A 24,681-nucleotide genomic window follows, 5' to 3' on the forward strand; every position below is an offset into this window, starting at 1 on the left:
AATCATTCAGTATGTACAAGAACACAAGTTTAAGGCTGAAATTGCCTCACTGAAGAATGGCTGTACAAATGTTTCCAAGGGGAGTCTGCTGTACAGACTAGATCCAGTGATGGATAATGGAATCCTCAGAGTAGGTGGTCGGCTGAATAAAGCGGCACTGCCAGCAGAGTCCAAACATCCAGTCATTTTGTCGAAAGATCTGCATGTATCCGTACTGATTCTGCGCCATATTCATCATCAACTGGGACATGCAGGAAGAAATCACATGCTGTCCAGGCTGCGGCAGAGGTACTGGATCATCAATGCAAACTCTGCTGCAAGGAAAGTCATATCCGACTGTGTTGTTTGCAGACGCAACAGAGGAAAACTTATTGAACAGAAGATGGCAGACTTGCCTGAGGAAAGAGTGTTGCCCGACAGAGCCCCTTTTACAGATGTTGGAGTAGACTATTTTGGGCCCATCGATGTCAAAAGAGGGAGAAGTCTTCTTAAAAGGTATGGCGTGCTTTTCACCTGTCTGACCAGTCGTGCTGTGCATTTGGAGGTGGCATATACACTGGATACAGATTCCTGTATAAACGCTGTCCGGAGGTTCATTTGTAGACGAGGCCCAGTTTCTACCATCAGGTCTGATAATGGCACAAACTTTGTTGGAGCCAACCGGGAGCTGAAAGAAAGTCTGGCTGGTTTAAATCATGGCAAAATTCAGAGATCTTTTTTCCAGGATGGCATAAAGTGGAGCTTTAACACACCAGCAGCTTCCCATCATGGTGGTGTTTGGGAGCGCCTGATTCGTTCAGTGAAAAGTGTTCTCACTTCAGTTGTCAAACAGCAAGTTCTGGACGATGAAGGGCTCCAAACAGTTTTCTGTGAGGCTGAGGCCATACTGAATGGCAGACCTCTCACAAAAGTCTCTGATGACCCTGATGACCTAGAGGCGCTCACACCTAATCACATTCTGATGTTAAAGGGCAAGCCAATCATGCCACCAGGATTGTTTGATCACAGTGATCTCTACATCAGGAAAAGGTGGAAGCAAATACAATACATGGCAGAACTCTTTTGGAAGAGATGGATTTCTGAATATCTGCCTATGATGCAGGAGAGACAGAAATGGACAAGGCCAAGAATGAATCTCATGCCTGGAGACATCGTCCTCGTAGCAGATGCTACAGCTCCAAGAGGATCTTGGCTGATGGGGAAAATCATGGATGTGAGAGCAGATGCAAAGGGCCTGGTGCGCTCTGTGCGCCTTCGAACTAAGACCAGCATTCTGGAGAGGCCTGTGACGAAGCTCTGTCTGCTGCTGGAAGCGGGAGTGTGACACCATGGACTCTTGGTCTCTCTCTCTCTCTCTCTCTCTCTCTCTCTTTCTCTTTTCTTTTGTTGTTGCAGGTTCACCACAAAGAAGAAAGTGAACTGAAGCTAACGCATGACATACTATGTTCAGTCATAGGTTTGGTTGAGGGTATAGCTCCTTTGAGAAATTAAAGTAATTGTGATTAAATGCACAATTAGGGGCCGGAGTGTTGGAGCTATTTATTTTTTGATATTTAGTGTTGTTTAGTTTAGTATTTAGTTTTGTTAGTATTTAGACTTGATTATTCTGAATCAATTTATTTGATTTCATTATGATTAGATTTCTGTTAGTATTCTGTTTATTTGTTTAGTATAGGTGTTTTCTTGTTTGTCATTTGTGGTTTTCTTTCATTTGGGCACGTTAGGGGTGCACCCGATGACATAAGTAGGGCTACGGTAAGGGACCAGCATGCACCTGGGTGGGCAAATGGTTTTTTACCGGAGCGGGAGAAGCACTGTGGAATGTCTTTGTTCTTTGTTTGCTCGCTGTTTGGTTAAATAAACCACGTTTTTTGTTGAAATTGAACATTTGTTTGGACATTACGTTTTTCCCACCCGTGTACACCACAAACCCATGGTGCAGCAGTGGCCCTTTGATTTTTTATGATTTTTGAAGTTTAGTTTGAAATTTTTTGTTGCTTGGACAAACGGCTACTACATTGCCCTTGTTTTAAGGACGTCGGTTGCTGGGGCTTGGTACCCAATCTCAGAGTTTGGGAATGGCCTGACCTGTTGTCCTGGCTCCCCCTTGCTGTAGCATTGTTGTTGTACCTCTTCAGTATGTAGTTGTGATCGCAGTTGCCGTTTGTGGATATTGGAACACCGAGCTAGCAGTTGCTTCATTGTTAGTCCAAATGTTGGTTTTCAAGGCATCCAGTTATCTCACATCCTCTTCATGTACCTCCTCTCTCTAAGGTTACTTGTCTGGTAGCATTCCAAGAGTTCAAGTTTTTTTGCTCTATTCCATCTATGTCTAGTTCCAATAGCCTACTTCTCATCAGGACGCCCTGGTTTCCCAACACCTGACAAGGACCTTGTTGACCCGGGCGACACGGTATATATGTATGTGTGTGTGTGGGTATATATATATAAATATGGCATGGAAACTGCTCTCCTGCTCCACAGCTGTATATGGGAAACATGCTGCACTGAATCTGATTGATATAACATGGCTGTTTTTCAGAGTGTTGAGTAATGGGAAACAATATTTCAGAAGGACTTTGAGTTACCAGTTAAAGTCAAGCACAGAGACTACGTTAATTAACACCTGCACCCAATCCAACCTGAAAAATCACAAACTTTATGCATTACAGCAGCACAACTATCAGCACAACTGTCGGGATCGCACTGCGATCTGCTTCCTGCACACTCCAACAGGTTGATCGTTCTCATTCACAAAACTTCACCTCATCATACACATCTTGCATATAAAAATGTAGGCATGCATTTCCTCACTCACACAGCATACATAAATAGCAGCATATGATTTTTCAAATATCAAATAACAAGCTTCAGGCCAAACTGTCAAAGTAAAAAATTAAGTCTTCTGTTGACTCTTAGTTGTATCTGACTCCTGAAGTTCCTCAACAACAGTAGTGAAGGAACTTTTTAATCACAGTGTCATAGTTATTCTTTCATTATTTTACTATGCCAACACATATTTTATACCAACATATTTCACCAGGACTACTCTAACACTGTGTAAACAGTATATTTGTATAGAAATGATTACATCAGCAAAGTCATAGGCTGAGCCTTTAAGACAAAGAAAAAACTGTCTAAATACAAAAATATGTAAGCATATTTCGTACAATTCCATCAGACATCAGTGAATTCAGAGCCATACAGACGCAATCTCTCTCAAACCATTCTAATTTGGGTGAACTGCATAGCAGTCTTACAAGTTGTGTTTGACGACAGGAAAAACAGATGACAAAACAAGGAATGCAATAAAAGGAAGACATTTATTTTATTATATCATATCACCAGCAGCAACAGAGTGGGTTTACGAAGAAGAGCAGGAAATAAGAGGAAAAAGCAAGAATATTAAGCAGGCTGAGAACTGAGTACAGCAACCTTAACATTACAGTTTTCATCATAGAGATTTATACATTTTGTTATTGTACATGACAGACAAGAAATGACACAGTTACAGAAAGTAGGGTGGGTTACATTAGAATGTAGGGATAATGTACAAGGGAGGAAATGGTTATTTCATTTTCGAAGGACAACTGGACTGCAGAGACTGCTATGAGGGTACGCTGCAGTATCTCCCCGTAAAATGGATAAAGATAGAGGCTAAAACCTGAAGGTGGCAGTGATGCGATAACAGTTCTACCTGCCATAAAACCGCAAAGAAGAGGAAGAGGAAGTCGGTAACACCACAGAGCTGACAGCCATCATGGTTAGTTTGGAATGGGTTAAGACGAATGGGCGCCGAAGCTCTGTGGTGGCATCAGATAGTGTGGCAGCACTGGCCAGCATCAAATCTGGGAAGTCCTGTAGACAAGATATACTTTGCAGAATATACAGTATTATTTATGAACTGGACCTGGAGGATATACAGGTCAGCTTCATCTGGGTCCCGGAACATATGGGTGTGGATGGTAGTGAGGGCGCCGATGCATTGGCAAAACAGGCTCTCAAGTCACAGTGTATACAACTAGATGTGGCATTTAGCAAATCGGAGGCAAAAAGTATAATTAAGAACCATATGCATATAACATGGCAAGAGGTGTGGGATTTTTTAGACACAGGTAGGCACCTGTACAACATCCAAAAACAGGTGTGCGGTGGGAGGAGAGTCTGTAGGAGGAGGAGAGAAGAGGCGATTATTACCTGGTTGAGAATAGGGCATAAGGGACTAAACAATACATTGAATATGATAGGTAAACATCAAAAAGGAAAGTATGAGTGTCGTGGGGAATTGGAATCTGTAGAACATGTGTTATTGTTGTGTCCAGCATATGAGGAGGAGAGGAAGAAAATAAAGAAGGCAGCAAAGCAAGCAAGGGTATGCATCCTTAATGAATCATCCAAGATGTATGGAAGGATATTGGTATTTTTAAGAGAGACAGGGCTGGAACGAAGGATTTAAATGGGTGGTTTTTTTTTTTTTCGATTTTGTTTGCTGTCACGCTCCTGTTCACACTCCAGTCCAGAGGGGGGCGGTAATGCTCCAGTAAGTTGGTTGCCAACCGCCGTAAAACCAAACAGAAGAAGAAGAAGAGGAAGTCGGTATGAGGAAGTCAACTTTCTTATGTTCGGGTTGGTTTCGCCACCACCCAGGGTTAATGTAACGTCGACGTTTCCATTTTAATAACTGTAATTTGCTGTCGAGAGAAACAGCTACTGTCGTTACAAATTGTAGGAAAAGACAGCACGGAAATGAAACAGTTTATTACAGTTGTCTTGCAGTTTTTGTTTGTAGGACACATCGAGAGTTGGGATGACGGTAGGGTTTGCTTCCGCGACTTTAGCTTCAGTATCATTTTAATTGGATGTGTGTTTGTGTGTGTGTTTTTTTAGGTAGCCTGCATTTAATTTTGCAATTAAATGCGGCTACTTGGCAAATACTTCTATGCCACATATAAAAAAAAGATAAAGAAACATTCTGTCGTAATGCTATTCAGTGGCACCAGTACAACCTTAAAATGACCACAGAGCTAAATCATGACCTCAGCGCAGTGATAGGGGGGGAGAATTTGGTTCAGGACTGTTGTGTGTATGTGTGCATATATCCACCCACCGTGTATGAAATATAAAATGCTTGAAGCTCCATTCTCTAAAATCTTTTGCGTCTTGAGCTGCTGCATATTTTAAAAATCCAGCTGACATTGCCATTTGTGGAACAACCCATCAAAAATTCCTGAATGTGATACAACATTATGTTCCAGAGCAGGAGCTTTCATAAGTTTGCAAAATGACTTCTAATATTATAATAGAGAGCTGTTTTTTTTCTCCTGTAGGCAGTGTGCTGTTGCAAAACGTCCAGGTGTTGACACTGTACAAGGGTCGCTACACCACAGCAAGGCGCTCCAGCCCTGTCCCCCAGCTCCAGTGTGTTGGAGGCTCAGCAGGCTGCCAGACCTTTGTCCCAGAAGTGGTCCAGTGTCAGAACAAAGGCTGGGATGGAGTGGATGTACAGGTGAAGAGGGAGGCGCTGGTGGGCAATGAGGATAGAGAGATGAGGTGTATGGAGTATAACATTTGCTCTGGGTAGGGTTGCAGTTATTGCTTAATCTGCAAATTATTTTCTCAATCATTTGGTCGACAAAATGTCACAAAATATTGATAAATGTTGATGTGTTCAGATAGCTCATGTAATCTGAATGACCTCAATCTACAACCCAAAGATCTTAAATTTACTGCAAAGGACGCTGCTTTTTTGTCACGTGTTGCTTTAACAAAGGCTTAAACAATTAATTTACTATAAAATAAGTACTACTATTAGTTTTCTGATGATCGATACATTCATTAATCATTGCAGCTCTGGTTCTGAGTACCACAGTTGGTAGGAATGCTCAAGGAAGCTATCCAGATATTCAAGCTCTGACTTTTATGTTGGAGCCCAAAAATGGGCAAAGTTCATGTGGAAATTCTCCATTCAACACCACACAAACCTGGAAAAAAAGACAGATAATTTGTCAGCAGAGATATATGAGTCATTAAAGTGCATATTGGTATGAGCATGTATGTCAAATGTGCACACAGCTTGGTCACAACTCTGTTCATGTTAATGAAATGTATTCATATATAAATAAAGAATATCTGCCTACATATTTTTGTTGGGAAGTTCTAAACTCTCAAATATCCGTATTAGTACAAGTTTCAAAAATTCATTATGGATGAAGCACCTCTTGATGTTGGTAATTCAGAGGAGGTGTGATTGACTGTGAACTTAATTATACTTGTAATAGAACTTACATCTGCTAATAATAAAGTCCTTGACTTTGCAAACAAAAAGTTGTATTCCTTAGTAAAAAAAAAAGGTGTGTGTGTGTGTGTAAAACTCTGAGGCTTTATGTGTTTCAATATGAGAATAAGGTTGTAATCTACCTTGTTTCCCCATAGTGGGAGTGCAAGACTGATATGGACAACGCATACCGATTTGGTCGCATTGAGGTGAGCTGTGAAGGTTACAACCACCCTGCTGATGCCTACATACTGAAGGGCTCCTGCGGGCTAGAGTACACTCTGGACCTGACTGACGAGGGCCTGAGGAGAACTCAAGGCAGCTGGGGTTCACACAGTGGATTCAAGGAATTTGGAGGTATGAAGTAGGGATGGGTCATGATTTTAAAAATTTTGAATAGTCATTAAAATTACTACAGTCATAATTAAAAAAACTACAGTAATTTATGTGACTGTCGTCTTTTAAAAGAACATTTTCCCTTCATTTAACCTTTGTGAGTATGATGTAATTCATTGGTGTCGTGGAAAGTAGATCTCTCGTATGCATATTTCTTATTGCAGCCACCATAAAGGGCATGCTACCAGGAGTGAGTTATAATAGTCAGTATACAATTGTCTAGATAAACTCAGGTTGCACCCTAATAGTGTGAGAAGGCTTTGTGTTCTTTACTGGCGAAGGAGATTAAGTTCCTGTTTGAGAATGCCAACACAACATCTCGCTATCATCCTTCATCAGACGGCTCTGCTCCGCTCATTACTAGCTCAGCTAGTTAGTGGCTCTACTCGCCACTCTGACTAGTTACTGGCCATGAGCAAGGCTAAAGAGACCAGTGTGCCCAACTACAATAAGGCAGGTAAAGCTAGCTACTAGCACTGTGCTCTTCATTTCAGAGCTCTTTCGTTCCCTCACTCTTCCTCTCTCTCTCTCTCTCTGTATGATGTGTATCATGTGCATATACACATATCATATTTTGAAACATTTTTGTTGTTTGTCTGTGTCAGGTATTGGGGGCTTTGCCTCCAGATTCTTCAGTGGTCTCTCTGGAAACAAGCATCAGCATCACCAGCACAACCAGCAGAGCCACCAGAGCGCAAACCCATTAAGCAGCAAGGACTCAGGAGACCTGCTGGTGCTCGCTGTGCTTCTGCTCTTAGCCTACGGCATCTACAAGCTGTTCCTCAGCGGGAACACAGCACAGTGGGAGCAGAACCACGGACAGGCTGGTTACCCCAGAGATAATCACTATGACTTCACCACTGGACCACCACCTCCGGGATTCAAACCTGATTTCACAGGTAGCTGATGCAGCATGATAGAGCAAGTAGATCTGGTGTGGTTAGCACTGCAGATTCTCTCTGGAAAACATACCTTCAAAGCAGTACATCCTTTTGTTAGGGAGCATATGTAAGGTTGTCATGTTCTTTTCTCACATGGAAAAAGCTGGATGTGGTAGGAAAATATATGAAATTTGAAATAAGATACCTTGCATGTGTGCTTCTTTTGTGTTAAGGCTATCCTCGTGCCAACTCAGGCTACGGTTTTCACAGTGACTCCACTCACAGAGAGCAGTACCCAAGAGCTGCACCTGGCACGGGCGGGGGGTTCTGGACCGGCATGGGGACAGGAGGGGTGCTGGGATACCTTTTTGGCCGTCAGAGGTTAGCAAAGAGAAGGAGAGAAAGATTCAGAGGAATGAGTGAAAAATGACATTGCTTGTATTGGAAAAGCATGAATCCCAGAAACCAAATCTTATCATTATTCTACTCCTCAGAGCCTTCAGGTTGTTTGTGCTGTGTGTGTGTTTTGCAGAACCCAGCCCTACAACTATAAGTACTCCAGTTACACTGATAGCCGACCTCCACCTGCTGGAGACCCTTCCTCTTCCTCTGGGACACGCACTGCTTCAGGTAGAAGGATGCATGTTAGACTCACATACAGACAGTTTGCACATATCTCTGCTCAATATATACAGTAACATGCTTTGTTTCACATCTGTTAGCATGTCAACCTCACATCCGTATGTGACCGACATTACGTCAGCAGGATACCTGATGACCTGACTTTACTTAATGTCTCCCACTGTCTCAAGCCAAGAAGAATATAAAAGCAAATTAAAGATCATGATGAGGCTTGAGCTCATATTAATATTTGGGTTATGTTAATAATGTTTTTCATGATTTCAAAATCATAATTACAAAGTAATGCCTTTTTTTGGTGAATGCACTGCATTTCCATAAGTTTGTTCTTACTATGAATATGTCAGCAGTTCATCAGCATCTAGAGACATACTGTAGGCACAGCTGGCAGACTAACATTGTTGTTTTTGCAGGTTTTGGAGGAACCAAGAAGAGATAGAAGCTGTTGAGGTGGATAGATTCTCTACAATGGATGGCAGTGACAGATGTTTATCTGGTGGACTAATAACTGATGAGTTAAGTGTTTTCTGAAAGCACCATCAGAAGACCCTCTGATGCAGAGGTGAACTTATCCAGCAGTATATCATCATTGCTACTAATTTCCACGTTCCTCTGGAGATCACTTCAGCAATCATGTCAGCTGATGACATGAAGCTTTTATTTTTCTGTGAACATGTGGTTTGAGCTTAAGTATGAAGGCTTTGTGTTTGGAAGAACATGGTATGATTTTTACATGTTTTAAGAAGATGACAACCTTGCAGTTGTTCATTGATTTGATCACCTCACCTCTCTTTTCTATGGACCTATGGCATCTTGTGAATTTGTGCTGTCTCAGTCATCAGTCCATGAAAACTGAAGCACCTTTTTCATTCACGTAAAACAAATGACAGATATGGACAAAATAATATGAACAGCTTCTTTGTCTGTCTCTGTACTGCATCAGTTTAACTGCAGCTAAACAAATAGCTAAATCAGCAAAGTCTCAATGATTTTTATTGTTTTACATTACTCTGACCTTTGCTTTCCATACTATTGAATAAACTCAATTTAATTATGTATAGCATTTTGAACCTGATGAAGTGTTGCATGGGATATCTGATTTTGAGGACGTGTTGGACTTTGATAACTAATAAAAGAGAAGCAAGGAAGGTGTCTTTTTAAAACTTGTACTGAAGGTGAGAAAGTTTTTTGGCATTCAATTCTTGATATCATCTTCTGAGAGGAGCGAAGTAAAGAACTTCAGCAGTTGCCCACCCAATACTCCATAGAGACTGTCTGCCCCCCGATCACATAAAGAAATTAATTCAAAAGTAAACAGGAGTGGAGTTGTATGTAAAAACCAAATAAAAATTAACACAACCACTGCAACAGCACAACAAGATAGGAGAATTAAGTGTAGACCCCTTAATATCAGATCTCTGTCCTCTAAAGCTGTATTAGTAAATGAGTTAATATAAGATCATAGTATTGATTTATTTTTTTCTGACTGAAACCTGGCTGTGAAATGATGAATATTTTTGGTTAGGGTTGTTCTTATTTATATATTCTTTATATATTCCTCCACCAGATGCCTGTCTGATAGTGCTATAGCTAAATTTAAGGATGTGATCTTATCAGCATTTAATTCAGTACCAAGTCTTACTACAAGAGTAGTGTTAAATTAAAATTAATAAATTTAGTCCCTTCCAAATTATTAAAGCAAACATTGTGAAAACTTGAAAGGAAATGGTGTTCCACCAACCATTAAGGCAAGACTCCCTTAAATTGTACAGGAAACCCGTCGACGGTGCCAGAGTAGACTATTACTCTTCACTAATAGATGAAAGAAAGAAAATAAGGGTTTCTCTTCAGCACTGTAGCCAGTCTGACAGACAATCATAATTCCATTGAACCATGTATTCCCTTAACCCTCAGTAGCAATAACATCATGTGCTTCTTTAATGATAACATTCTCACTATGAAAAACAGAATTCATCAACTATTCAGTTCAGTTTTATATAGCGCCAAATCACAACCACTTTATTTAGAGCAGGTACAGGCCAGACTCTTTATCTACAGTGACCCAGCAATTCAGGGTACAATGAAATATCATGACTATCAAGGTATTCTACAGAGAAATGTGCTGCCCAGTGTCAGAAAGCTTTGTCTCAGTCGCAAGTCATGGGTCTTGCAACAGGATAATGACCCAGAACACACAGCTAAAAACACCCAAGAATGGCTAAGAGGAAAACATTCTGAAGCTGTGAGAAGAACTGTTTCTAATAGTAAGTCTGTATAAGCACTAAAGCACCCATCCCTTATGTAAGTGATCATATTTTGTAAGAATGGGAGAGTAAAAGGAACACGTATGTCGTTCCCCTGTGGTTTCTCCCTCTTGAAGATTGGCTGCTGAGTGAACAGTGGAGGTCAAAATAGATGGACGCATTAGGCTCCTCCATGATGCTTGGACAACTGGACAAGAAAGTTGGTCACCATGTGCACAGACGGTGCTGGTGTCAGCATTAGTATGTACAATGGCAGGTTTCACAATATGATCAAAAGATGGCCTTTAGTTAGGAGTTGTCGGAACCCTGTAACACCAAACTGGTAGTGTAGCACCAAGTGCCCAAGCCCAAGAGAAGGAGCACAAACATCTCAGGGATACACTAAAAGCCTAACTGGATGCTACAAGATTCAGGACTACATATCAACATAATCATTCCATACATGTCTCGCGCATCTCAGCAACTTGGGAGTATTTGCAACAAACATAGCATTCCTGTATTTTTCAAAGCCAGCAGCACACTAAGACAGAAACTGAAGACACCACACAACAAACATAAGAAAATAAATTTTGTGTATCCAGTCCAGTGTAGAAAGGAATGCACAGACTTGTATTGGGGAAACTAAAAACATTAAACAAACCCATGACTCTGCAGAGGAAGACCAGCTCCTCTGGTCAAGACTCAGCAGACTCAGCCATCTGAAAGAAAAGAGATTCACCTTGGAGGACAATAATATACAGATTTTGGATAAGGAGGGCAGGGTCTTTAAAGACTGAAGGAGGCTATATCTGAGATGCTACTTATTCCCCATCTACAATGCTGTCCTTTCATCCTTTCCCAAGAGATTTAACAACTCTTCATAGTTGGCCTCATTACATCACTAGTACAACATAGTTGGCCTCATTACATCACTAGTACAATACTAGTTCACACTTGGCCTAAGTGCACAAATTAATTAAGTGGTTCAATACCTGGGCCTCCACACCAATCAGTTACAACAGACGAAGCCTCGTGGATGACATGTGGAATGTATTTAAGTGTCTACAACCAAGTCCAGTTACCCTTGATTCAGCCTCCCTTGGATAACAATGACCTGGATGATGAGATGAGAATCTCCACAGACATTGAAAACCCAGACATCGAAGGAGGATTTTAGAATACATATTCTGAAATGATCAAATCAAACACTGGTGGCTGAGGCTACCATGCATGGTGGCACCTGCATGGAAAACAAGCTGCAAACACTGGCATATTATCACATGATAAATTTGTTACATTATGGAACTGCAGAGTTTGGTAATATTCACTGTGGGTTTGTCACTACCACTGGCCCTTTTCACATGATTTTTTTCATGAACATTTTGAATGCATGATTTATATATATAGGTTTCCTTCCTTGTGTGTGTTCCTTAGACACTCTCTATTTGTCCCTCCGCCACCTGAGTTTTCATCACCTTTGATTAGATTCTGCCTCATTTTCCAGTGTTCGTATTTTCTTCCCACTGTCTCAGGCTTTCCTTTTTCTCTGTGGTCAGACTATAGTATTATTAACTGAAAAAAACAGCTCTGCCTCATGCACTTTTGACTCGCTCTTTCTATTCTACATCTCTCTTGGTACTGATAAGGGACATAGTTTGACTACAAATAACTGGAGACGATCTCACCAAGATAATAAGAATTTTTTTTATCATACCTGATAGCACACCTTAAAGCTGGCCATCCAGAGTGGTAGGAGAAAACAGTAAGTACTGCCTAAAAGAAAAAAATTACTGAAAATGAGTATTCAAACACTTATTTAATTTCATACATCTTCCTATGCAATGGCATGAAAAATGTATTAGAAAAATGTCATTGCTGCACCTGTATTACCGTATATGGTTATAAATTGCTATGTGCTTTCACACCAAATAATTTAGTCTATAATATTTGGTAGCTTTAGGTACTGTACATGTCTAACTGTTTACAGTTTTTTGAAGTCCTATATTGAACATAACAACATTACATGGCATGTAATGAACACAAATGACGGGATGGCCTTGGTAAAAAAGAAAAAGATACCCACTTATACAGTACATAGGCCAACTACATACCTATGAGAAATACCACCAGTGTATGCATTCATATACCTACAAAATTAAGCAAACAAGGTTTAACCCCAGAAAATTTTGATTCATGTGTACAGTATGTGTGTGCACGATAGAAGGATTGACTAGACAGCACCATCACCATTTGAGTTACTGTGAAACTATACTGATTATATTTACAAATTTGAGTTTTGGAAGGGATAATTCATATATTTACATAAATCTTCCCAGAACTGATGACACATTCACAGCACATTTAATGAAAATTTAGTTCCAAACCAAGATATATTTTTAAAGAACTTCTTAACCTTAAACAGTTTATGTGGAAAAATCACATAATTGTGTTTAGTTTCCGTCTGCATGTGTTCACACATCAGTCAATGAAGGGGCAGGGTGAGGACTGCAGCCAGTCCAAACGCTGCAATCCATCATGTGATTTTAAACCCGGAATTACAACTGCTACTCCGACTTCTGACCCCAGTCTGTCGGGAAGGTTGGGCTACAGAAAATAGAGAGCTTCAGTCTTTCTACAAATATCTTTTTTAATATATGCTTTCCAAAAGCCAGAAATGAAGTCGGCTCTGCTTCACGTATCGGTCCCTTTTGTACTCTGTGTCGCCTTAGTGAACACTAGCCTGTTCGACGAAGTTCAGGTGGACTTGTCTTATGACCACTATGCAGAGAAAAGGGTTGATTATTTGCCCGGTTTCCTGGCGATGCCTTTTAACTGTCTGGTTAACCTGGCTTATATCTACATGGGACTGTACTGGCTGTTGTGGCGTAGAGGCGATAAAGAAACGCAACAGGCTCGGTACATGAGAGAAGTGTTCGCAGTCATGGCTGTCTATTACGCACCTGTGCAGTGGACGCGCTTGGCGGTGCTACGGCGCGGTCCCGCCGTGCTAGATCAGTGGTTCACCTTACCGATCTTCGCGTGGGTTCCGGTGTGGATCAGCTTCATAGAGTCCAGGCCGACGAAGTGGTCCGCGTCACGCGCGGCAGCGCTCGAACTGTTCTCTGTCCTCACCTACGGCTTGGCGCTGGCGCACGAGCGGGGCTTTGAGGGGGCGCTGGGTTGTCACGTCGCCCTCGCGGTGTACAAGGGAGTTCGCATGCAGTGGGGGCACGGGGACCTACGCACGCTGAGATATCTGCTGCTGGCGGTGATGTCGTGTACAGGGTTCGTGATGCTAAAGCTGCTGGACCATTGGCTCGCTCGGCACTGGCTCTTTCAGCGGCTTACGGGACACTTCTGGTCCAAAGTGTGCGACGTGCTACAGTTCCACTTCAGCTTCTGTTTCCTGACCACCCTGACACAGAGGGTAGGCCTACAGGGAAAGACAGCAGCACCGTAGGAGGTAGAAACAATCAGAGATGAGGAGCTGATGATGTCATAACAGAAAAGTCGAGAGACGCTGTAATTTCTATGTAAATAAAAATAATTTGTCTCAGATATATAATGCTGTTTGACTATACCTACAGCAACACAACTAACAAAATGTGCTTCATATGGGTTTGATTTACTTCTGTCTTGATATACATGGCACCCTTTACAAAGATTAACATAAGAAGAAAAAAAAAGAGTCATTCCAACATGGGGTATAGACATTGGAAAACAAAAATCTAGGATAGTAAAACAAATAGGTTAAAAACAATGAGTTATGTATATAACTGAAGCATGGAACAGCATAAAAACACTAAAAGTCCAAATATGCTTTAAAAGTGGCAAGTAAAACTATTGAATAGTAATAAAATAACGTTAAAAATCATAGATTCATCATAGAGAGTTCATAGATTGCATAAAATCAAGTAAAATACAACAACTTAAAAGAAGTACAGCAGTGAAAAGTACGGAAGTCCTGATACAGGCCTCTATTAGGAAAGTCATAGGTAAAGGCTAAGGTGAAGATACATTTTTAACTTATTTTTAGCGAACTGGCTTCCCTGATCTATCGGTAATGTGTTGCAGAAGGCAAATAGTGAACAAGGTAATTAGCAATCTTGGTCCTAGCTCCTGAAGGGTTTTGTATACTGGGACTAGGACCTTGAAATCAATCCTAAAGACAGTAGAACAGCTAAAACTGCTTCTGGTTAATTATTTATAGGTTTCAGGAGACCTATAAATAGTGCACTACAGCAATCGAGTCATCTTGAAATAAAGGCATGAATCAATTTTTCTTCATCTTTTTGAATTTTAAATAGTTGTACTTTAGCTATGTTTCTAAGGTGGAAAAACCATGTGGATGTGGGACTTGAATCTTTGATCTGAATCTAGGATAACACCAAGACTTTGACTTAATCCACGAAGCTAATTTCCCCAGATTATTAAACATCATTTTCTTTTTGTTTTAGGGACAACTAGTGCAGTTTCAGTTTTGTCCTCATTTAACTGTAAGAATTGATGGCTCTCTCCATTCCAACATCCATCTCTGACAGCACACTTGGTTGTGCTAAGCAAACCATATCTTCCAACACTCCCGGCTTTCAGCCTCCGACAACTCCATCATTGCCGGTCCCTTGCTTACCAGAAATTCCAGAGACATCCCATCTTTGGCAACAAATGACTCTCCAACCCGCTTGAGGTCTTGTCACTTCAGCAACAGGTGAAACAACCGCAATGAGTATTCGCCACACACAACTGGACCACAGTCCAGCTTCAAACATATCCGAGTGGACAGTAACTCCCCTGAAGAATGGTCTGTGACAGCGCACTCATCCCGTTATCCATCCCTCTATCCTTCCATTGCTCCAAAGAAAAAATGTAACTTTTCAAACCACTTAGTGAGCAAAACACGAGCATCTTGAGCACTTCCGGGTTCCTGGTGCTGCATCCATGCCTACGCTGATGAAGTCATGGCGCATCCCACCAGAGGCAGAGCCATCCACATCAACCTGCTCTGAGGGCCGGGTTCCCTCTTTCCCCTCATCTCTCCATCAATAAATTAGCAAGAGGAATTGGCTTGTCTTTCGCTTGTCTTCTGTGTTTTTCCCATTACAACTTCCAGGAACGTAAGCAGAAGGGTGCAGTCTTACCTCCTGGTACTTGGAGCCTGGAGTCTCAGGCTTCAAATGACACCTTATCTAACCAATCACAATCTGGCCGATGAAGCCTAGCATAGCAAGTTAATATTGATGCAACTTATGAATTTGACCAAAACATTCCTTCCCACCCTATTAAAACTCCCATTTTGTGTTTTAGTCTCCTGCCTGTGTGTCTTGTGGAGAAAAGTTGTTATTTGTAATTTGAAGGTAAATAAACTGCTGTACCTTGTTCTGCCTAATATGCAACTCATCCTGTGTGAGTCCAGCAGGGATTCAAAGTCATTAACTGATGTTCCTGAAGAGATTTGCCTGAAGAAAAAGGTGTTTATTCTGTTTTTTATCAGGGGAGCCAAGCCTGACTGAATCCACACACATACAGCTCATTGTTCCGTATTTCCGTTATCGCCACAGAGCTGTATTGATTAAAAGACCAGAGACCCAGTACTGCTCACTGTCCCCTCATTCTTCCCCAGATCACAATGACAACGTGGGTAACACACACATGGGTTACACCAGCAATCAGAAAAGCATATCACAGTCCGAGTTGAACCAAGGTCCTTCTCTTCCCATGTGCGATGATCAAGCTATCAGAGTGGATTTCAAAGATGACTGACACTTCGAATAGCAAATGAAAATCTGAATACAGTGATATGCCACTTCAGCGTGTGCTCTACAGCTCTTGGCACCTCAAATCAAGGATTTCAGGGATAATGGCAAGATTACAAATAATTTGTTAGCGATAAATGTATATTACATCATGTACACAAGCAAGAAAAACATGTAATATAGGTTCTTATCTGTGATTGATCAGCGCAGCCCAGGAGCAACAAATTCTATACATTATCTTTGCATTCCAAGCCACCAGATGCCCGCAGCAACTCAATCAAGTAATTACCGGGGAACACTAGACCATGAGCTCAACTACACTGCTCAAAAAAATAAAGGGAACACTAAAATAACACATCCTTGATCTGAATGAATGAAATATTCTTATTAAATACTTTATTCTTTACATAGTTGAATGTGCCGACAACAAAATCACACAAAAATTATCAATGGAAATCAAATTTATTAATCCATGGAGGTCTGGATTTGGAGTTACACTTAAAATTAAAGTGGAAAAACACACTACAGGCTGATCCAACTTTGATGTAATGTCCTTCAAACAAATCAAAATGAGGTTCAGTAGTGTTTGTGGCCTCCACCTGCCTGTATGACCTCCCTACAATGCCTGGGCATGCTCCTGATGAGGTGGTGGATGGTCTCCTGAGGGATCTCCTCCCAGACCTTAACTAAAGCATCCGCCAACTCCTGGACAGCCTGTGGTGCATCCCCACTTTTTTTTAGATTAGATAAGACTTTATTGATCTAACAGCCACGTTACCAAGCCAGAAGACATCCACCTGTTCTCAGATGCAACCCCTTCAGTCAGCTTTCGTGGCTACCACGGTGGCACATGGTTCTCAACGACCACCTGAATTCACTATTGCAAGACCATCGCTATTTAGTTCAGCAACAACAGTTCATCATCAATGCCTCCCACATCCCAGGCCGCAAACTTATTTACCATCTCACTTTCCCACTTCTCGTTCCAGAATACTCACACAGTCGCTGCCAGCCCCTGACCCTCTTCGGATCCATTTTCAAGATTAAAACCTTCATCACAAATCTACATCAGCAAAATTAAGTTTTTCACAAATCGCCCATGGGAGCACCATGTCCCTCTGTGTCCCATTCCCACATCAGCTCGTTAATCAAGGCCTTGCGAGGCCGAACCACACCTACGCCTAAACGTTCGCCCCTCACATCATACCTCCTTGCTCGTTGCAACATGCTCTCCATTTAGATTATCTGTCTCAGCTCATAGGCAATGTTTCGGAATCCATGTTCTTTGGCCTTCTGCACTGTACAGAGTTCACAGCCTCTATCCTCTACTACCAACCATCTCGACATGCAGCCATGTATCAACATCTCATCCATTCTTTTGACTCTTATCTTCCTTCCTTTATACAGCTAGATTAACCAGTATGGTTCACCTCAACCCGTCCACGTCTTTGACTAGATTCATCCCTAAATCCACAGGAACCTATTCATGGCTTCATAAATCTTTTCTTCCAAGATCCTCTGATGGTTTCATAAATGGGCCAAGCAGCCTGCGTTTTCATGATCACGTCCAGCAAAATCCTATCCATTCTTCTCTGGAGATGCCTACCTCTTACTGGCAGACATCAGTAATGCCCATGAGCAGCTTTTCTCTTGAAGTTCCTTTGGGGCTTTTACTGAAAATCCGATCATCCATCACCCCTCATCCCTTTATCCCTCATCCTTTATCCCTCGCCCCTCATCCTAACGTATTATCCTCCATCATCCATTCTCTCCTCCATCCATAATATATATATATACATATATATTGTGCTGGCAGAGATAAGTTCTGCCAGTGTAGCGCTGTTTTTTAGTTCTGCCAGTAGGTGGTGATATACCGCCTGTGTATTTATTTGCCTAGGTTACAACAGCCAATCAGAATGACTCAAGTCAGTAAGAAGTAGGAAGTGAGTCTGGTATTTTAGTTAATGGCCTTCAGAGACAGGGGTTAAATGTGAAACGTCCATCCTTCCTTGTTGCTTTACAGAAAGTACTGTCTGTGAGTATTTACTGTAATTAACATGTCTTAGAAGGTGTGTTGAGTGTCAATATTGTGTTTGAGTAATTTAAAGGGTTAGATTTAATGAACCATTGTTTCGGTGATATGGCTTTATTATGACTGTATGTAGCTTTGGAATGTGCATCACTTTCTTTCTTTTTCTTGATCATTTCAGTGAGCAATTTGGCAATTTATTACATAGTGATTGTGGTAATTGAGCCTTTATATTCTGTCATCTAAACATGATCGATCACAACATACAGCGTTCATTGTGCAGCACTTGTTCATATGCCTAATGCTAGTTTGGGCGGCATCAATTTGTCAGCTGGCATGAATATTTTGCAATTTATTAGTGAACTTATAAGTTGTTGAGGAAATTCATTATTCGTATTTGTTGGAACACAGCCAAGTGACTGAATATTGTTTTGTTGTTTTCTTCCAGTTTTACTCTGGTGATAATTGAAGGTAACGTCTCATTAAAGAAGACAATACACCGGTCAATTTGTCAAAGAGTTGTCTGTCTGCATAGCTGTGTTCAAGTCGAGCAGTGAGGGCAGAACATACATATATATTATATATATATATATATATAATATATATATATATATTATATTATTATATATATTCCTTTCAACTTGATCTTTACACCCCTCCCACCCCTAACCCCTTTCTCTTTTCCTCTCTCATTGGGGACTATTTTTTTGAAAATCCGAAAACATCTGAAGAGGCGGTTCCCCCACCCTGAGCCTCAACTCTCCCGGCTCCATCTTGTCTCCATGCTGGCAGCTTATACTGGTCCATTGTCTCACTCCATCCCTTCATCCATGACCTGGATCTTCTTCCCCTACTCCGTCATCCCTCTACCCTCATCCCTCACTCCTCATCCCCTCATCCCTTCATCCCTCAACCCTCATTCCTCCTTCCTTTCACCCCCCAGCCCTCATCCCGTCATCCCTCAACCCTCATTCCTCCTTCCTTTCACCCCCCAGCCCTCATCCCTTCATCCCTCGACCCTCATCCTAATGTATTATCCTCCATTATCCATAATATGCATTAAATCATTATAAATCTGCACCTTATAAGCGTGGTGTTTGTTAGTGAAAACCAGTTTAACACACAGCCAGAAAGACCAACCAACTGTTGGAGAAAAGACAAGAATTGAGGCCTTATTATTATTATCCATCTTTTAGTCTAAGGTCACAGATTATTTGAGTAAAGGTAGTTTCATTGCTGTGGTATGTTGTAAAGCCTTACTCAAATTCCTCCATGATATTATTTTCTTTAAGAAAGGAGTTATTTGCACTGAAACTATCTTTTCCGGTATCTGAGTAATGAATGGAAGGTTGGATATCGGCCTGTAGATGGTAAGTGCATTACTATCTTGGTTGGATTTCTGAAGTGATGGTTTTATACCAGCTGTTAAACTATCTGGGAAGATGCCCGCTTGCAGAGATATATTTATAATCTTCCGGACATGACAAGAAACACTGTCAAACACCCGCTTTAAAAATGCTGTAGGTCAACACGAGAAGGACGAGTCAGACTCAGTCTTACAGAGCTCAGTAATATGGGTAAAATTTGACCACGTTGAGATCGTTTTTAAATCTTTTGCTGATATCATCTGTGTAACAATGCCCGCTCTAATGAAGGTTATTTTGTTATTAAAGAATTATGCAAATTAATAACAGATTCTCTTAATCTCATTAACACTGCTATTGTTTAACCATGGGGAGATTCTGTCAGTTGACCTCTTTTAAATCTTTAGTGGAGCAGCAATCATCAATCAATTAAAGAGCAATCATAACTGTGTAACTGAAATGATGTCATTATGTTCCTGACTTTGCTTCAGCCTTGCCATCTAAGAGTCTCTTTTGAACCAAAAATTCCCTTTTAGTCTTTGTCAAGATTAGGTTGGCATCAAAACATACAGAGTGATGGTCAGAAATAGGTAATTCTAATACTGTCAATGTTCAACCCTGTTGTTATTGCCAAGTGTTATATCTTATGATACCAAATGTGATCAGCTCTGACATTTCTAATAAAGATGAAATGAAAATGTGGTGGTTGATATAATACTGACGATATTAAAATTATTTAAATTCACCCAGTGCAATGTCATTAAAATACAGTAAAATATAGTTTTATGTAAAACGTTTCTAGTATATTGACTAAGTGTGTTAAAAGATTATTAGTATAATAGTGCACTTCACACAATGAATTTATATCAAAAGTATATTAATTTTATGCCTGAGTGCCTTTAGTCCACACATTTGTTACTTCCAGGCTGGATTATTGCAGTTCCTTAATATCAGGCAGTCCCAATTTGTTGCTAAATACTCTCCAGCTAATCCAGAATGCTGCAGCACGTGTTATGACAAAAACAAGTAAGAGATCATATTTCTCTGATGTTAGCCACTCTGCACTGGCTCAATGTAAAATCCAGAATAGACTTTAAAATCCTTCTCCTTACCTACAAAGCATTAAATGGTCAGGCACCATTTTATCTTAAAAGAGCTCATAGTACCCTATTACCCCAGAATAACATTGCGATCCCAGAATTCAGGCTTACTGGTGGTTCATAAAGTCTCTAAAACCAGAGCGGGAGCCAGAGCCTTCAGTTATCAAGCTCCTCTCCTGTGGAACCCTCTTCCAGTTGTTGTCCAGGAGGCAAACACCCTCTCTACATTTAAGAGTAAGCTTAATACATTTCTTTTTGATAAATCTTACACTTACAGGCTTGCTATGCTGCCATAGGATTAGGCTGCCGGGGGACTTCCAATGTGATGCAAAGCTCCTCTGTTCTTCTCTCCTGTCTCTCCTATCTGTATGGATTCCTGTAATCATACTCAACAATACAGCATATTTGACCAACTTTGAATTGATTTTTCTAACTTTAATACACTGAAGGTGAGGCTTTACCTCACCTCTAGTGTAGGTACCAATCGAAATTATGGGAAAGCCAGGACTGATGGTCGAATGTCTTTATTCAGGTCACAAACTTATTTGCAGTTTCACAAGCTCGGCCGTAACCTAACATAGGACCAATGTCTCATTTTAACCGTAAAATAGGGAATATATCGTTACTGTACCTTGTTGCCACATTCAACTGGTGATAAATTCCTTGTTACTCTCCCGTTTATCTTTTATACCTTTTTAGCACTCGTTTCTCCATATGTCGTTACCATCGTTACCGTGTACTGTTTATCTTTTTTGTTCGCTACGCATGCTGGTTCTGCTTGAGGTTTCCTTGAAGAAGTTTTTCCTTGCCACTGTCGCCAGTGCTTGCTCATCAGGTATTGTTGGGTCTCTGTAGTTACAGAGTTTGGTCTGTACCTGCTCTATATGGAAAGTGTCCCGAAACAGCTTCGGTTTTGGTTTGGCGCTATATAAATAAAATTGAATTGAATTAAATTGAATTATGCTGTCATGACAACTCAAAGTAGAGGGTTAGGGCATTTTTACTCCTTTAGACCTATGTCATACATAAACGTATTTCACACTTTTGTCACACAGACAATATTAGTAATTGTCACATTTTTTAAACTTTATTTTCATCTTAAGATCAAACATTCAGAATGCTGTATCATGCTGCCAATGACAGGAAAAATAGGAGGTTACCAATATTTTCCAAGGGTCAAACAATAAGAGGTGACAAATATTTCAAGGACAGGCAGGCATTAGTGTGCTTTGAATGTATAATATATCTGAGGACATAAATGCATCCTGTATATCCTGTTCATCCTTAGTTTTAAAATGCACATAAAGTACATTGAAAATGCTCAAGAGGAAAATTCAGGATTATAAAGTTACGCTTAAAGTGTACTGGAAATGCTCAAGTAAGATAAGATAAGATAAAACTTTGTTAATCAACTGCTGGGGAAATTCGGGAGTTACAGGCAGCATGCAATAGTAGTAGGAATAACAACAGAATAGAAATACAAATTACAAATAAAAGTTGAGTATATATATATGTACATTTTATACAAAGAACTATTGCCATAAAAATATACTGCCACAAATTTAAGGAGAATTGAACAGTTTTGAGAGAAATTGCACATGGATTGAAGTTCCATGTGGTGGGAATGAATAAATTAAGTATAGTTTTTGCTCTATTGCATAGTAGTACATATATTACTGATTTGAGGTGCCAGATTACTAATGGAGTCCATTAATAGTATATTTAATGTACATCATAAGTGCAGTCTATTTAAGCAAACTGGTTGTTCACTTAACATCTTCTTATACATACATCTTATACATACATTTTTGGTTTTCAAGTACTCTTAAATGGGTGGCTGTGAATCTGTGTGTACTGTCCTTGGTGCTTATCTGCGCATTTTGTTTTGGTATGCAATGCCAGAGCATGACGCAGATTAGCGCCAAGCAGCCTGCAACCAGTGATGTTTAGATGTAGCCCATCAGTCTTAAAGCAGTCTTTACAAAATGTCATCTTGATCCCATGGGTGAGGCATGTCACTGTCAGTCATGTATTCAGGGCAATAAGTCTGCTGAAAGATTCAATTCCTTTACCCAGGTTGGAATGGGGCCTGATATAAATACATGTTGTGACTGACAGTTGCTCAGTATCTTCAGTAATGGACAAAGTTCTTCTTTCAGGACCTCAGAGCCATTTACTCTTTGAGGAATGTCAAAAGATTCAAAGTGAATAATAATCTTCCTGTCACTGAGATGTGTTGAGAGGATGACTGGTAACAGCTCTGTTAGCTGTTACCATAGAAGTAGCTTTTAGACCTGTCCTTTTATTAGACAGCCAACCTGTCTCTGTCAACAGGCTACATACCACAGTCCTTTAAAGTAGTTGTAAGACTACCTCCCCTTCAAAAAGCCTACTCTTGATTCAGGTGTTCTAGCCAACTATAGACCTATATCTAACCTACCCTTTCTCTCTAAAATCCTTGAGAAAACAGTTGCTAGTCAGCTGTGCGACTTTCTACATAACAATAGTTTATTTGAGGATTTCCGGTCAGTATTTAGAGTGCACCACAGCACAGAGACAGCATTGGTTAAAGTCACAAACAACCTTCTAATTGCATCAGACAAGGGACTTGTCTCTGTACTAGTCTTACTAGATCTTAGTGCTGCTTTTGACACCATTGACCATGGTATCCTATTACAGAGACTGGAACACTTAATTGACATTAAGGGAACTGCATTAAGCTGGTTTAAATCCTACTTTTTCAGAACGATTTCAGTTTGTACAGGTTAATGATGACTCCTCTGTTCACACTAAAGCAAGGCACAGGGTTCTGTGCTTGGACCGATCCTTTTAACTCTATATATGCTTCCTTTAGGCAACATTATCAGGAAACATTCCATAAATTTTCATTCTTATGCAGATGATGCCCAGCTATACTTATCGATGAAGCCAGAGGAAACCAATCATTTGACTAAACTCCAAGTGTGTCTTAAGGAAATAGAGACCTGGATGACCTGCAATTTTTTTGTTATTGAATTCAGACAAAACTGAAGTTATAGTATTTGGTCTAAACACCTTAGAAACTCACTATCTGTTGATATAGCATCTATGGATGGCATTGCGCTGGCCCCCAGCACCACCGTAAGAAATATGGGGGTCATCTTTGATCAGGATGTGTCATTTAACTCCCACGTAAAACAAATTTCAAGGAATCTTTCCACCTGCATAGCATTGTAAAAATCAGACACTTCCTGTCTCAAAATGATGCAGAAAAACTAGTCCACGCATTTGTTACTTCCAGGCTGGATTTTTGCAATTCCTTACTATCAGGCTTGCCTGACCAGTTTGCTGGTAAATGGACTGGATGGAAATGGACTCTCTCGGTCAATTTTAACACTTTGTGCAGCTCACAGATTTTGCCATGTTGTCTCCATCCTGATCCCAGGCTTCAAGTCACAGAAACAGCTAAAAGGCTTCTGCTGTTTGGAGGTCACACAATACTGAGGAAAAAATAAAAGTGATAAAAATATGGTGGAAGCCATCTGTTTCTTTCATGTAAGCAATGTAGAGAGCATGCAGGAAAAATGTCTGCTTTGTAAGAGTGCAAGAAGAGGTTTAATAGCCTTCTCCTGCTATGTGGGAATCAATTATAGAATTTAATCAGTGCTAGGCAGCTGCTTAGAGGAGCCCATGACTGCTGTTGGGACATGTTTTGAGGAGTATTTATAAAGCTTTGAAATTTGCATAATCATGGCCTTTTGTAACAATGACTGCATAATATAACAAGCTGGTCAAGATCTGAGACCGTGGTAAAAGTTACCTTAGAGCTCAAATGGTTCTCGTTTCCCTTTCCCTTTACTCTAAAATTGTGCAAAACAAAAATGTTGAAGAGGATGTTTCATCTTTAACATTATGACTTTTAAAGATCAGACCATCTTCTGCTCACTTAACTCTTCACAGTGACAGAAAGTTGGCTATTAATTATATATGGTTGTCAGATAAATGCAGCTGCTATGAGATGTG

General features: G+C 40.5%; 2 protein-coding genes across 2 annotated transcripts; both read left to right on the forward strand.

Moving 5' to 3' along the window:
• The first annotated feature begins 4,598 nt into the window (after positions 1-4,598).
• Positions 4,599-9,338, forward strand: saraf (store-operated calcium entry-associated regulatory factor). The gene is made up of 7 exons (XM_041966819.1): positions 4,599-4,813; positions 5,328-5,506; positions 6,433-6,631; positions 7,276-7,569; positions 7,785-7,932; positions 8,084-8,181; positions 8,604-9,338. Exons 1-7 carry the CDS (start codon positions 4,747-4,749, stop codon positions 8,627-8,629), a joined length of 1,011 nt encoding a protein of 336 aa, XP_041822753.1. The 5' UTR covers positions 4,599-4,746; the 3' UTR covers positions 8,630-9,338.
• A 3,663-nt stretch (positions 9,339-13,001) lies between these two features.
• Positions 13,002-13,937, forward strand: tmem187 (transmembrane protein 187). Its single transcript, XM_041966826.1, has one exon. The coding sequence runs from the start codon at positions 13,108-13,110 to the stop codon at positions 13,891-13,893; it is 786 nt and encodes a 261-aa protein (XP_041822760.1). The 5' UTR covers positions 13,002-13,107; the 3' UTR covers positions 13,894-13,937.
• The last annotated feature ends 10,744 nt before the right edge of the window (positions 13,938-24,681 follow it).

This window comes from Chelmon rostratus, chromosome 3 (assembly GCF_017976325.1).
Source record: "Chelmon rostratus isolate fCheRos1 chromosome 3, fCheRos1.pri, whole genome shotgun sequence".
NCBI classification, from domain to species: domain Eukaryota; kingdom Metazoa; phylum Chordata; class Actinopteri; order Chaetodontiformes; family Chaetodontidae; genus Chelmon; species Chelmon rostratus.

Bases quoted from the DNA above. Each gene is read 5' to 3' on its own strand.
- tmem187 (XM_041966826.1), top strand. From the start codon at position 13,108: ATGAAGTCGGCTCTGCTTCACGTATCGGTCCCTTTTGTACTCTGTGTC.
- saraf (XM_041966819.1), top strand. From the start codon at position 4,747: ATGAAACAGTTTATTACAGTTGTCTTGCAGTTTTTGTTTGTAGGACAC. The intron at 4,814-5,327 runs GTAGGGTTTGCT...TTTCTCCTGTAG, and splicing joins CATCGAGAGTTGGGATGACG to GCAGTGTGCTGTTGCAAAAC. The intron at 7,933-8,083 runs GTTAGCAAAGAG...TGTGTTTTGCAG, and splicing joins TACCTTTTTGGCCGTCAGAG to AACCCAGCCCTACAACTATA.